This window comes from Prenolepis imparis, unplaced genomic scaffold (genome assembly GCF_030444845.1).
Source record: "Prenolepis imparis isolate NDT839.2.m4 unplaced genomic scaffold, iyPreImpa1.0 SCAF_8, whole genome shotgun sequence".
Taxonomy (NCBI): Eukaryota; Metazoa; Arthropoda; class Insecta; order Hymenoptera; family Formicidae; genus Prenolepis; species Prenolepis imparis.
The window spans coordinates 16,653,569-16,670,082 of record NW_028141166.1 but is presented as its reverse complement, the minus strand read 5'-3'; the positions used below and the strand labels follow the sequence as shown (position 1 = coordinate 16,670,082).

At 28.6% G+C, this 16,514-nt stretch overlaps 1 protein-coding gene across 1 annotated transcript; it reads right to left on the bottom strand.

The window, feature by feature from the left end:
* Positions 1-1,935: 1,935 nt before the first annotated feature.
* Positions 1,936-16,456, bottom strand: LOC145939320 (uncharacterized). The gene is made up of 18 exons (XM_083043551.1): positions 15,993-16,456; positions 15,492-15,745; positions 9,176-9,687; positions 8,959-9,063; positions 8,704-8,859; positions 8,523-8,575; positions 7,885-7,923; positions 7,665-7,787; positions 6,991-7,244; positions 6,104-6,585; positions 5,763-5,867; positions 5,424-5,579; positions 5,273-5,316; positions 4,007-4,260; positions 3,337-3,809; positions 2,756-2,860; positions 2,470-2,625; positions 1,936-1,996 (listed from the first exon to the last, which is right to left on the bottom strand). The coding sequence occupies exons 1-18, from the start codon at positions 16,157-16,159 to the stop codon at positions 1,943-1,945; spliced, it is 3,492 nt and encodes a 1,163-aa protein (XP_082899677.1). The 5' UTR covers positions 16,160-16,456; the 3' UTR covers positions 1,936-1,942.
* Positions 16,457-16,514: the final 58 nt, after the last annotated feature.

The window sequence follows — 16,514 nt, the reverse complement described above, 5'->3', positions numbered from 1 at the left end:
TTGATACCAAATAATTCTGTAATCAATGTACTATTAAAATGTATAATCGATGAATTTTTGAGGTGCAGGCAATGTACTGTTGAAATATATGAAACATTAATTTTTGTCTCACTTTAAAATATTGAAAATTAAAATTTTTTACCCGCGAACCCCATACGGCGCGGATTCATTTTACGTATATTAGACCAATAAGGTAGTACGCTGGTATGCTGATGGTACCAAAATAATCTGCAAACAATACACTATTGAAACTTATATACGATTAATTTTGAGCTCGTTTTAAAATATAGAAAACTAAAATTTTTAAGTCGCGGATCCCATACGGCGCACAATTATGTTACGTATATTATACCAAACAGTTTGTAGGCTGGTATGGTGATGGTACCATCATAATGTGCAGGCAATGTACTGTTGAAATATGTAAACGAATAATTTTTGGCGCGTTTTAAAATACTGAAAATTAAAATTTTTAAGCCGCGGATCCCATACGGCGCACAATTATATTACGTATATAATACCAAAAAGTTTGTAGGCTGGTATGGTGATGGTACCATAATAATGTGCAGGCAATGTGCTGTTGAAATATGTAAACGAATAATTTTTGGCGCGTTTTAAAATACTGAAAATTAAAATTTTTAAGCCGCGGATCCCATACGCCGCGGATTCATTTTACGTTTATTAGACCAAAAAGGTAGTACGCTGGTATGCTTATGGTACCAAAATAATCTGCAAACAATACACTATTCATGCATTTATAATTTTATGTTAATGATTAAATGATTGCGCGACGAAAAGGCGTACTGAGAAATTGTTGACTCGTACTATGTTAAAAATTTATATCTTTTAAAACATAATATAATGTTTTTTATATTTAATTAACATTTTTTCACAGAAATTAGTTATTTATTGCGTTAATTTGCTAATTAAATTTTAAAATAATAATATGTTAAAAAATTGAAATAGTAATATGTTGTAAATAATATGTTATAATATTCTATTCTCGATTAATATTTTTGACAGAAATCAGCTGATAACTATCGAAAATATTAATTAAGTTTAAAGTATTATAACATATTATTTAAAACATATTATTATTTTACAAATTAATTAGCAAATTAACGCTTTAATCATCTGATTTCTGTTAAAAAATATTAATAAAATGAAAATTAGCTAATTAAATATTCTAGCTTACATATAATTTCTAATAAAAATGCATTAATTTTTGCCCAAATAAAAAATTTAAATAATTAATATAATTACAGATCATTTATTTTAATTATAAAAATATTAAGATATAAAACATATCGTAAATATGGAATAATACAATAATTAAGCTGGAATTAAATTGTAAATAAAAATGCATTAATTCTCGCTCAAAAAAGGAATTAAAATGATTAAATTAATTCCAGTTCAATTATTATATTATGAAAATGTTCAGATTATAGTTTCATATCGTAAATATGGAATAATCAAATAACAAGCTGGAGTTAAATTGTTAATAAAAATGCATTATTTCTTGCCCAAAGAAGCAATTAAAACGATTAAAATAAATTTAGGTCATATAATTTAATTATATAAATATTTAGATGTGACCCATATCGTAATTGATGAAAGTAAAGAGAAAAAGTTTTATGTAGGAACTGACCAAAAATATAACTGTTTTTTCAAAACAATTTCTGTTAATAATAAAAAATTAAAAAATTAAAAAGATTTGAGTTTGAGTTACTAGCTAATTTGATATAAACGAGACATTATAGGACTAAATTTTTGATCAACGAATATTTGAGTGTTTTATTAATAGGTAATGACACGAATGATTATTCACAAAAATCTGATATTATAAAAGTGGATTTTTCCAGAAAATATTTTATATCATCTACTTATATAAATATAGAACTACGTTAAAAATAAATTTCATTATTATTAACGATGTATCTGTTAATTAATTTGAGGCTTGCTGCAGAAGATTAAAGGCTGAGTAAGACGTTTTACAAATCTAGAAAATCAGAATAAGATAGATAATGTTAAAAATTTTCTATAATTTGCTCTTTTATGTATATGTTATGGTCAAAACCCGTTGCGCGAGCGTTCCTAGTATTAACTAGTCAATATGCGGAACAAGTTAAAAATCTTAGTTTTATTTTTTAACAGTCAAAGTCCAAATTAAGCTACACTTAGGATTGACTGGTCAAAGTCCAAAATGGTTTTCTTAGTTTCTAACTTCGACTAGCCATATTAGTTATTCTTAGGATTGACTAAAAGCATGCCAGTCAAAAGCTGAAACATAAAACTATTTCGGGCTTTGACCATAACATATATAACTAACTTGAACATTTAGAAAATTGTAGCAACAACGATAAGTTTAAAATACGTTAATTTGCGTTTAAAATGCGTTTAATTAAAACTAAGCAAACTCTGTGTATAAGCTTTGCATTATGCATATATAGATTTATTTCTAACTTTACTTACCCAGGTAAAAGTATCTAGAGATAATGCAAACATTCTATTATTGGAAAACATCAATCCTTTCTGACTGTTTATCATAATGAGCATCAGGGATCTGCGCTCTCGCGACGTGGTCAATGTCCAATTGCTAAAATAAATGCTATTTGCGATGTTTTTGCTCTGCAAAACAAAGTTGTTGATTATACGTGCTATCTGTATAATCAGATCTAATATTTTCTTATAAAATAACATTAGCATTTTGCATTTTACGATTCTGGAAATTTTATTGAAATACTACATAATTATTTACCTTCAAATCGAGCTCGTTCCCATACCAGCAGTAAAGAAATATCTGCAGCATTATACTGATAAAATACAATATCAAAGAAAGAAACTCGATGCTGAAGAGTTTTGTCTGCAAAATTAAGTTAATTTACAAATTATGAATAATGCGAAACAGATACGTACATAATTGAATTTTTCTTATATGTCTAAAGTTTCTGAAAATACAAAGTAAACGAATTGTTATAATTAAAATACTAATATATAACTCAATATCAATTGCATATTATTGAAATATTAATATAAGATTAATAATTTCAGAAATATAAAGTTTATGTGTATCCTTTTTTTCACTATTAAAATATATAAATTATTATAGCTAAATTTTAGGTATCCTTATATCACACCTGAAATTTAGTTAGCATGCTTAAATTTTAACTATGATAACTGATATTTTTAAGCTCTAGTTTAATAGGGAATTCCCCGTTAAATTATATTTTGGGTTGTAATAGAGAAAATTATAATTCAAGCAAACTCACAAGAAATTCATTAATTAATTAGCTATAGAATTAATTAAAAGGAATAATCGACAAAAGCGCAAATGTCAACCTTTGATATCAGGAAAATGCTGGTGCAGAGAATAATCAGACTGAAAAGGAAGAGAACCATGACTGTCCAGATGAACAGCGCTCCTACTTTTTTCACAAAAGTGTGCACGAGCACATGATGCCTGACGCATTCTTCAATCGATGCATTTGTATCCGATCCTTTTCGAAAATTTATCGAGCCCCTAATATTATCTGTCAATCGGCGACAAATCAGTTCGATCTGTCCACAGGCATGAATTGTGAAACCGTAAACGAGGGAGTCGAACGAAACGTTCAGCATAACTGCATAAAACAGCGCTGCAGTTTGTTGTAGATACGTCGCCACATATGGAAATAATTCCGAAACTGAATAGGGAACGTACGATTTCGTGGGTAGGCTCCATTCATCCTTGCCGAGTCCCAGAATCGGTGCGATCACGAAACCCACAGCAGTGGCATGCGACATGATTAAGAAGGTAAGAGAGCTCCATTTAGCTGTCACGAATATTTCGATTTATTTCACTAAAAGACTTATTCGCCAGAATTCGTACGTGAAAGGCGAGTACATTGAAATAAATTTTTATCGAGTTTTAAATATGATAATTAAATTATTCGTATAATTATATAAGCGCTTAATTATATAAAAAAAAATCTTTGAATCGCATATACTTCTAATTTAGTTATCCCAATACCTTTTCGACTGTGTGTCTCTATTATCATCTTTTCCGTCGAATTTCTTGGTTGGCACATTTTTGCGCGTAGACAATCCAACAATTCCGATATATCGTTCTTTCGTAGCAAAAAATTTGCATATTTCAGACATAATGTTACATAAGTCGATGTCAGAAAGAGTCCTTCTGTTAACTCGTCGATTTGATCACGCATGCGAATCACTTCTATTACCTCGAATATCGTAAACTGATATATTAAGAAGAAAATTGCATATCTGCAAGTATAAAGTTTACATTTTAATATAAAATTATTTTAAACTTTAACAATTTTTTTAATAATAATATAAAGTTAAAAATATTTTTATTCTAATTCTAAATACAGACACACTTATATTTTATGTGCTTATAAATACTTGTAACAGGAGTGTAGGCAAGCAACAACAATGTTATCGTCTTTTCGTTCTTTCCACGCACCACAAAACCATAGAACTTTAAAGTTTACCGGTAGAATGTCCATAGCTGCAAGTTATCTCTGTGTCATTTGACGTATTCCTATATCTCAAGACTATCCCTAGAAACTCTTTCTCAATAATGCATAATGAGTTGAAGTTCTTTCGATCACAGTAAGGAGAAATTTCCGGTAACATTTTATCAATAGGGAAGCTACATCAGTATAATATAATAATAACGTATAATATCGAATGTATTTAAATGTTAAAGACGGTCGATTTGTGGCATCGTTAACTATGCAAGCTTCCTCCAATGCTATGTATATATATCATCGCTTTTATAGAAAAAAATAATATGAAGATTGTATTTTGGCCCTAGGTTGTCATCACGGAAAAAATTTATCCAGATGACAAGTTTCGTTGATGTAATATTAAGTAGTATTACGTCTGCTTTGTGACAAATATACTTGTAGTAAATAAAATATATTCGCATATACACATAGAATCATTGCGGGAAGTCCACGCATATTGATATGATATAGACATAATAGTTTATTTTCCAATTTTCTTATTTCTACGCTCGGATCTACAATAAGTTAACTTCTAAACGCTCAATAATATTATATAGAGAAAATAAATAGCACAAATATTTTAATATATAGAAAATTGTCATTATAAAATACTACTTAATGTATAAAAATATAAATAACTTACAAGAAAAGATTCTATTTCAAAAAACTTTTATATTTATGTTGGAAATACATAAACAGAAAAGAGAAATATATAATTCTGTATATACAATCTGTTTTTACTATAATTTAGGTCTAGTTATATTGACGTCTGTTGCAGAACATTAAAGGCAGAGTAGGATGTTTTTAAAATCTGCATAAAGAAAGATTATTAACAATCATTGCTTTGTTATTATCGTTAAAGTATCATTACCGTTATATTACCACCATTGAAGGTACAGCATCGCTATATAAACTTACCCAGGTGAACGTATCGAGGGCCAAGTTAAAAATGCCATAATAAGAGAGTTTCAATCCCTTTTGACTGATGGTCATCATGAACAGCAAACTTCTGCGATCTTGTGTCGTGGCAATCGTCCAATTGCTCGAATAAATAGCGTCACCGATGTTTTTACTCTGCACACGCGACAAAAGAATTCCTCATCATTCATTCGGTAAGTGTTTTAAGTCCTTTTCTTGAGATGATTTCTACAATTCGGCACAAAAATGTACTATTTTATGTTCCAAATGTTCCGTCGCGAATTATAGGTATATCGATTAAAATAGGTGTTAAAATAAATTATTATTTTTTAATCACACCTTCAATTGTAACTCGTTTCCGTACCAGCAGTAAAAGAACACTTGAAACAGCATGCTCCCGAGATATAAAATTAGTGAGAGAAATCCGACGCTGAGAAGCCTCTTCTGCGAAGCAAATTTAATTCATTGTCAGTATATATATTCGCGCGATATCGTGAATTAGACAATTAGCAGATAGACGATACGTAGTAATGCTTTTTTTATCGACGACTTGCTATTTGCCGTACAAAACAGATATTTAAAATATTGTTACACAAATTTGTATAAAGATTAAATTGTATGTTGAGTAAATTGTAAGAAATTAATAGTTGATCGTGTGTAAGAGTTTAAGTTTACGCAACCTTGGACATTTGGAAAATACTGGTGCATAGGGTGACCATACTGAAAATGAATAAAATCATCACGGTCCACACAAATAATGATTGTATCCTGCGTACGATCTCGTGTACGCGTAAGTGATGTCTCACACATTCGCTAATCATCGCGCCTTTGTCTGAACCGAATTGACATTGCACCATATCAGGGTGATCCTTGAAGATTTCCGACAGACGATAGCATAGCAACTCGATTTGTCCGCAAACATGAAGGGTGAAGCCGTAGACGAGCGAATCGAACGAGACGTTGAGCAGAACTCCGTAAAATATGGCACCTATGTGCTGAAGATACGTAGCCAAATATGGATATAAGCCAGATATCGAGTACGGCAGATATGTCTTGAATGGTAAAGGTCTATTGGTATCTTGAGGTCCCACAATAGGAGCGAGTATGAGAGCTATGCAAGTGGCTTGAGATATACTCATAAAAGCTCGGACGCACCACTTGACTACGATAGACATGTATGTGTATATTAATTTTATATTTTTTTTAACGTAATATAATATATATTATTTTAAAATATTTTTAACAATTTTTATCAAATTATACAATATTTAAATTGAATACTGTGTGCGTAAAGTATTGAAAAATATTATTCGGATTTAATTAATTTTGAAGACATTTTTTAGAAAAGTGAAATTTATGATTTGTTATCTCCGATACAAATTTTAATTATGTATCACTTATAATATTATATAAATATATTGTATTCAAAACTTGTTATTATATAAAATAATTATTACAATATATTACATATTAATTATTATAATAATATTATTATAATTTTGTTTTAATATTAACATTCATTATATTTGAAATAATTTCACCAAAATAACAATTACTGACTGAGTACCTTTGCGATCGTACTTAATTAGGATCATCTCTTCTTTGGAATTTTTTGGTTTACACGTATCGCCACGAAAACAATCTAGCAACGTGGACACTTCATCTTGTCGCGCCAAGAAGTTTCCGTACTTAAAGCATAAAGCTACATAAGTTAATGCTAGGAAGAGTCCTTCTGTTAAATCCTCGATATGATCGTGCGTTCTTACAAGTTCAATTACTTCAGATATCGTAAATATGTATATTAAAATTACTATGGCGTATCTAAAAATTTAATTATATCTTAATAAATAGAAATGCTCAACTATGCATGTCTGATCATCATGTCATCGCATATCATCCTCTACTAAAAAATAAACTGTTTGAATTTAACTAGAAGAAGTAAAAATAAATTTTCTCTGTAATATAATCTGACACAAACTTTTCTTACTAAATTTTCGATCTGTATATATATATTGAATAATGTATGTCTGCAGTAATAAAAATGTTATCACTAAATCAATTTTTTTTAAATCTTGAGAAAGACAAAAAAATACAACAATCAAAAATTAACTGTAGACAGTGCAGACTTATTATCAAGTTAATATATAATGTTGTGTGTGTGTACGTGTAGTTACATACATATTTGAATCTATAATATAGAGACAATGTAATTGAACAAATATCACATTTTCATTATCGTACCTGTAGCAGAAACTTATAAAACGAATGAAAAGACTATTATTGGTTTTTTCGCTCCATGCACCGCAAAACCATAAAACTCGGAAATTCAACGGCAATATGTCCATTATTCCGAAATGATCGTTTCTGTATTACTTCACTTGGGCAGATTTACCCTCTTAACGTGCCTCGCTATGTCTCGAAAATATGAAACTTATAGGAAAAATATAATGAAACATCTTACATTGTCAATATTCTTTCTCGTGAATTAATAATGAAGTCGCTAGAACGTTCTTTATAAGCGTTCCTTAACATTTAATGACGGGATAATCATCGAATAACGGGAGTCTTTCTTCGCTGATTTCTTTTACTATATTTTTCTCGTCTCTGCATTCATTTTCAATGCGGTGCGCATATTATTTTTATAAATTATGAACGTGTATAACTCATCGTATATTATCGTAAAGTAAGGAATATTGAGAGTAAAAGACATACTTATTATTACACATACTGCTATTGAAACATTTATATACAAACTTCAATGCTTGTCAGAAGAACTGAGAATTAGATGGAAAGTTAGCGAGGCAAATGACAATAGATTATAAGTCTATAAAATCGCATAAAATAAAATTGCAGGTATATTCCTTTGTATTTATTAAAAATTATTTGGAATATTCAGCATATGAAATTTTATTTTATACAAACAGGCAGATACGACGTGCTTACTTTAGGAGATAATCTACAGAAAATAAGTTTCTAATATAAAAATATCTAAAAATCAATATTTCTACTAATAAATATAGTATGAAAATACATTTAATGTCAGTTCAATTAAAGCAGTAATATTACATTTGCTAGATAGAAAGACTAAATAAAAAGTACTAATTCGAAGCTTGCTGCAACAAGTTGAAAGCAGAGTAGGACGTTTTCATAATCTGCGCAGATATGAAGAATAAATATGTAATTGCAGAATATATATATTGTATATATTGTGAATTGAATTTGTATCGCGTCTTTAATTTTTTTTCGAATTTTATTTGTTGTATATGTTACGTGTACTTACCCACGTGAAAGTGTTAAGATTTAGTGTGCAAATTCCATGAAAAGAGAGTATCTTTCCTTTTTGGCTCTTTATCATCACGAGCAACAACTTTTTTCGTTGCTTTGTTGATATTGTCGTCCAGTTGCTTGCATAAATAGCGTACGCGATATTTTTATTCTAAGTAAAATACGTATTATTATATATATATATATATATATATATATATATTTAAAAAATGTAAAATATCAAAAAGAAAAAAATTATTATTAGCAACACCTTCAAATCAAGTTCATTGCCATACCAGCAATATAAGAATACTTGGAACATCATTGCTCCTAAGTACAAGATAACAGTAAAGAATTCCGGACTGAATAACTCTTTCTGCAATAAAAAATATCAATTGCAATATTGTTTATGTTACGTGAATTTTATTAATCAATTTTAAAAACATGAATATTATTGAATTATGCTTTATTTCAATATTTATATTTACAAACAAATATATAAGAAAGAAAAAATTTTTTACTTTTGACATTTGATAGATGCTTGTACAAAGAGTGATGAGGCTGAAGAAGAATATTGTAGCGATAGTCCACACGAATAACGATTGTATCTTGTATGTGATGTTATAAATTAAAATATGATGTTTCACGCATTCTGCGATAGCGGAACTTTCAATTGCGTTATTTGCACTTTTTTTGTTATTTTCTTGAAAAAATCGAGATATTTCTGTCAATCGATAGCACAGCAATTCAATTTGTCCGCAGGTATGAATAATGAAACCATACACGAGGGAGTCGAAAGAGGTATTCAGCAATATTCCATAAATTAAAACTGCGCCTTGCTGAAGATAAGTCAACACGTATGGAAGTAATGTTGTGATGGAGTACGGTATGTACATCCTGAACGGTAAAGATCTTTCGTCCTGATTCAATAGAGGTGCCATGAGGAACATTAAACCCGTTAGTAGACACAAGGACAAGTAGAAACAGACAGTTCCCTTAGCTTTGTTCGTAATACGTCATATATAGCGAAATAAAATTTGTTAAATAATTAATTATATATGTACAAAAAGTATAGAGATTTATAATTATATTTACTATACTATCTATAATGAAACTTGTCCAATACCATACCGGTTACCTAAATCGTATCTTTCACCAATTTCTTTATTATTATTAACTATCCCTTTCTAAAAAAAAGGCATGTTAAGTCGATTCTCGAAAGTCTCGAAGTATTGTTGCTTCTTTTACGCGATGATGATTGACTGTCTCGATTCGCGTTGTGCGTTATATTCGAAGCATCGAGAAACTATCATTGCGAGAAATAGCAGTTTGATAGTTTGTCCAAAATAAAATTAAATAGAATAATAATATGTTTTAAATATGTTATAATACTTAAAAAAATGTAGAGATATATGTAGAAATCAGTGGATGACAAGCCTCTCGATGCTAAGAATATAACGCACAACACGTATCAAAACAGTTAATCAGCATCGCGGAAAAGAGGCAACAATATTTGCGAGAATCGACTTAACATGTCTTTTTAAAAAAAGACTAGAACAACACAAGCGTGCGCTATACGCGCGCCATTCTACAGTTTTATATTAAAAAAGAATGATATTATTAAAAAAATAATATGTTTTGACAGAATTAGCTGATAACTGTCAAAAAATATTAATCGAGTTTAAAGTTCAATAACATGTTATTTAAAACATATTACTATTTTAATTTTTAAAACATATTATTATTTAAATCTATAATTAGCAAATTGACGCTTTAATCAGATAATTTCTGTCAAAAAATACTTCTAAAGCCTTAACCTGCTAATTAAATTTCAAAGTAATAATATGCTATAAAAATTACAATAGTAATATGTTGTATATAATCTGTTATAATACTTTATCCTCGATTAATATTTTTTGACAGAAATCACTTGATAACTGTCAAAAATATTAACCGAGTTTAAAGTAGCTAATTTCTATCAAAAAATATTAATAAATCTATTCGCCAATAAAATCATAATTAATCTCGATGTTGTGATTACCTCGATTATCAAAAGATTCTTATAGAAAATTCTATTCTTTTGTTCGCACTTTTTGTTTTAGATTTGTATTTAATTAATATTTTTTTACGCATAGATTGCAATGCATGCATAACAATATATGAATCAATTATGTAATGCATAAAAATTTATTATTTAAATCTTTAACAGAGGATAAAAAATAGAATTTTCTACAAGAATCTTTCGATCAAAATATTTGCGCTTTCAATAGATTCGCGTGCGTCTATACATACACATCCACCATGTTGCACGTCTCGCGCGAGACTGACCGCAAGACTCTGAGCAGCGGTATCGCCAAGTACAGCCCATACATCCACCACGCTGCGCGTCTCGCGCGAGACTGATTCTCGATTCTCGAGACATTGCGATTGCGAAACTGATCGTCAGTCGTCAGTCTCGCGCTAGACGCGCAGCGTGGTGGACGTATGGGCTGCGCTTGGTGATACCGCTGCTCAGAGTCTTGCAGTTAGTCTCGCGCGAGACGTGCAGCGTGATGAATGTGTATAGACGCACGAATATGATGGAAGCGCAGATATTTTGATCAAAAAATTCTTAGAAAATTTTATTTTATTGTTCGCTGTTAAAGATTTAAACAATTTTTATGCATTGCATAATTAATTCACATATTTTTATGCAAGCATTGCAATCAATGCATAATAAAATATATATATATTAATTAATTATGTAATGCATAAAAATTTAGTATTTAAATCTAAAATAGAAAATCCGAACAAAAAATAGAATTTTCTAAAAGAATCTTTTGATAATCGAGATAATCGCAACATCGAGACTAATTACGATTTTATTGACGGAAAGATGTATTAATATTTTTTGATATCAAAATTAGCTACTTTAAACTCGGGTAATATTTTTGACAGTTATCAGCTGATAATCTTGATGCTACGAATCTAACGCAAACGCGAATTGAGACAGCTAATTAGCATTGTGGAAAAGAAGCAACAATACTTCGAGACTTTCAAGAATCGACTTAATAAGCCTTTTTTTTAGAAAGGTACTTTTTAATCAAAGTACCGATAAAATGAGGTGAGCGCGAAGAAAATTAAAAAAAGGATACGAAAAGAAAATCGAAACTACACGTTATAATCGCCTATGTGAGTAAAATGAATGACATACATTTGTGTGAGTCTTTTAAATGGTATCTTAAATCGCGATAAGAAGACGGCGACTCGAACATGTAATACGATACCTCAATTGGTCGAGCGGTGTTCGCTCGAGCGTGTCTTGTAAAAATAAAGCGAGAAAGATGCGACAAGGAGAAATAGAGAGAAGAATATATAGAAGATTTTCTTTTCATATCTTTTTCTTATTCTCTGCGCCTCCTTCTCTACTGTTTTTTAAAAGGCATGCTTGAATGAGCATTGTTCGACTTTACATACGCACACATTTATTTCATTCGTTTTTAGTTACGCACGCGATTATAAATGTCACATGAAAATTCGAATATTTTCTACGAGGTGTGTGGAATTTAGAAAAAAATGTGTATATATTCATCATTACTGTCCTTTTTGAATTTTCAACAATAAAATAGCATTATAATTGACATATATTAATATTAATCAGGGCGCTGAGAATTTTAATTAATTTTTCATTATTTATTGCGCAAAACAATTGAGGCTTCTTTCTTATTCGGTATATATCCTATTCTATCTCTGTACGATGGGCGAGCGATTATTACCGCATATTCTGTATGTATACAATTTCTATATAAATTATTTATTTTTATTATACACTAAGAACAACACAAGAGTGCGCTGCGCGCGCGCCATTCCTCGATTTTATATAAAAAAGAATGATATTTTTATATGAAGTTTGTTTAAACTTGATTAATATTTTTTACAGTAATATTAATAAAGCGTTAATTTGCTAATTAAATTTTAAAATAATAATAACTTATACAAATTAAAGTAGCAATATATTGTAAACAATATGTTATAATGTTTTATGTGCGATTAATATTTTTTGACAGAAATCAGCTGATTGTGAAAAAATAGTAATCGAGTTTAAAGAATTATAACATATATATTATATAAAACATAATATTTTAATTTTTATAACATATACTTATTTTAAAAAGTAATTAGCAAATCAACGCTTTAATCAGACAATTTTTATCAAAAAATATTAATAAAGCGTTAATTTGCTAATTAAATTTCAAAATAATAACATGTTACAAGAATTAAAATAGTAATATGTTGTTAATAATATATTATAATACTTTATCCTCGATTAAAATTTTTTGACAGAAAACTGCTGATAACTGTCAAAAATATTAACCGCGGTAAAGTAGCTAATTTCTATCAAAAAGTATTAATAAATCTTTTTGTCAATAAAATCATAATTAATCTCGATGTTGTGATTATTTCGATTATTAAAAGATTCTTATAGAAAATTCTAATTTTTTGTTCGCACCCTCTGCTTAAGATTTAAATACTGAATTTTTATGCATTGCATATTTAAATAACATATATTTTTATTATGCATAGATTGTAATGCATGCATAATAATATGTGAATTAATTATGCAATGCATAAAGATTTATTATTTAAATCTTTAATACATAGAACAAAAAAAAATTGAATTTTCTACAATAATTGTAGAATCAAAATATCTGCGCTTTCATTATATTGGTGTGTCTATACACATCCACCACGTTGCACGTCTCGCGCGAGACTAACCGCAAGACTCTGAGCAGCGGTATTGCCAAACGCAGCCCACACGTCCGCCACGCTGCGCGTCTCGCGCGAGACTGATCTCGAGACTCGAGATATTGCGATTGTAAGACTGATTGTCAGTCTCGCGCGAGATGCGCAGCGTGGCGGACGTATGGACTGTACTTGGCGATACCGCTGCTCAGAGTCTTGCGGTCAGTCTCGCGCAAGACGTGCAACGTGGTGGATGTGTATGTATAGACGCGCACGAATCTATTGAAAGCGCAAATATTTTGATCGAAAGATTCTTGTAGAAAATTCTATTTTTTTGTTCTCTGTTAAAGATTTAAATAATAAATTTGTATGCATTGCATAATTGATTCATATATTGTTATGCATGCATTGCAATCTATGAATAAAAAAAATATATATTGATTAAATACAAATCTAAAACAAAAAGTATTAATTATGATTTTATTGACAAAAACATTTATTAATATTTTTTGATAGAAATTAGCTACTTTAAACTCGGTTAATATTTTTGATAGTGATCAGGTGGTTTCTGTCGAAGAATATTATTCTAGGATAAAGTATTATAAGATATTATTTACAACATATTATTATTTTAATTTTTATAATACGTGTTATTACTTTGAAATTTAATTAGCAAATTAACGCTTTAGTAATATTGTTTGACAGATATCAGCTGATGAAAGCGTCAATTTGCTAATCAAATTTTTAAATAATATGTTTTAAAAATTAAAATTATATGTTTTAAATAATATGTGTTAGTGCTTTAAACTCGATTAATATTTTTTGACAGTTATCAGCTGATTCTGTCAAAAAATATTTTTTTTAAATAATATTCTTTTTAATATAAAATCGAAGAATGGCGCGCGCTACGCGCGCGCTTGTGTTATTCTAGTATAAACAATTTAACAGTAAAAATATGAACAAAATGAGTAATATAAAAAATATAAAAGATTTACAGAATATATCTTATTTTGTGCTATTTAAAAATAATCAGATACGATTGATGTAATTTTTGACTAATTTATTTTAGCCGATAAATCTAACGATGTAATTTTATTTTACATTTTTGTACTTTTTTAAAGTAAGTTTATCGTAGAATATTTTACATTTATTTTATATGTACATATTATATTTATTATAAAACTTAAATCAATATTTATTAATAGATTAGTCATATTTTCTAAATATCATCAACAAAACTAATCTATATAATTATACCACAAAACAAAAAAATTTATTATTGTCCCAATTGTAAGTTATAAATATCTTGGTTAATAATAATTATCATATGCTGGATATTTGTTAATTTATTATTGATAAATATGAGTTAACATTAATATAAATATGTTATTTCTCCTTGGTAATTATTATATGTTAAATGTTTCTTTATTTGTTCTTACTATATAAATATATATTAGTATAAATATATATTAGTAAATCAACTATATTTTTCTCAAGCAATTTTCTATTATTTCTATTCGTAAATTTATTATTTTTAAAGGAGATATACGATTTAGGAGACCGGTTGCTTAAATCGTATCTTTTACACTATCACCATAAAAGTTTATAACACATTAATTTGTTCTTGACAAAAAGTTAAATATGTAATAATAGAGATGTTTTAAAGATAAAGCTATAATTTCCGATATTAATTTCCAATATTAAATACAAATGAGTATTAAACAGGATATATAATTTAAAAATTATTAAAATAAAAAATATAACATAAAATATCTTAAAAATATGATTTAGGCAACTCTCTTCTGTATTTAATAACTTTCCTTAAATATACTTCCGCAAAAGCTTTGTTTATTTAGCTAACAGTAAGTATATATTTATATTTATGCATATATATATTTATTTACATATCATGCATATTTATATATTATTTCTCTTTAACAAAACATTTAATACTTGCGTATAATAAGATTTTGCAAATTTTAGAAAAAGTTATTATTACTTGTTTTAAAAAAAAAGTTACTTAATTCAAAAATATACACTTAATTTACTATTCTGAAATTACAATATAATAAAAAAAAGTACCTTTGCGATCGTATTGCTTCAGTATCGATTTTTCGATAGAATCTCTTGGCTCACAGATTTTGATGCGAAAGCAATCTAACAAGGCACACAATTCACACCGTCGCACCAAAAAATTTAGATATTTTAGGCACAATGACACATAAGTTAAAACAAGAAATAGACCCTCCGTTAAAGCTTCTATATCGTTTTTCATACGTACGAGCTCGATTACTTCGAATATCGTGATGCAATATATTAAAATAGCAATGGTATACCTATCATGATATATTATGTTTGTGAAAAGGAAGAGAAATATGTACGCACACATGTGTGTATTGCACACGTGGAACCCATATATATTAAATAATATGACATATATTAATATATCAAAATTCTCTTATTACTTAATTAATAAAGAGTCTTCTTTTAAAGAAAATTTTGATTATAATATCAATAAAATGTTTTCAATAAAATGACTAAATTTTTCTCTATTTTTGCTTGACATATATGTTATAGTATTACCTGTAGCAGAAGTTGGCAAAACATATTATTAAGTTGCTATCCTCATGTTCTTTCCATATACCGCAGAAACGGAAAACAAAGAAGTTCACTGGCAATAAGTCCATATTTTTATCGTCGCATCTAACGTAACAACAAATCTTCCCCAATGACAAAATGTAGCGTGTCATCAGTTGAGAATTCTGAGTCTCTGACTACAATGTTCTTGCATTAATAACGACGATGTATAGCTATAGTATTATGTTAGGGTGCATTATCTTCTTCTAATGTCGTCCATTTGGATGAAACATCCGCTTTTTTCCCATATTGCTCTGTTCGAATTTTTATATATTCGATTTTATATTTTCGTTAGAGACATAACACTCTTAATGGCAAGAGATAACAATCTAATGACAATATGTCATGCAAGCCTTCACTATAGCCTTCAATATAGTAAGTTGTCACTTATTTAAAAGATTCTTTCCTCTAATATCCTATAAATATAAAAAAAAACGTCAAATAATCATAAATATAAAATAAAACTGT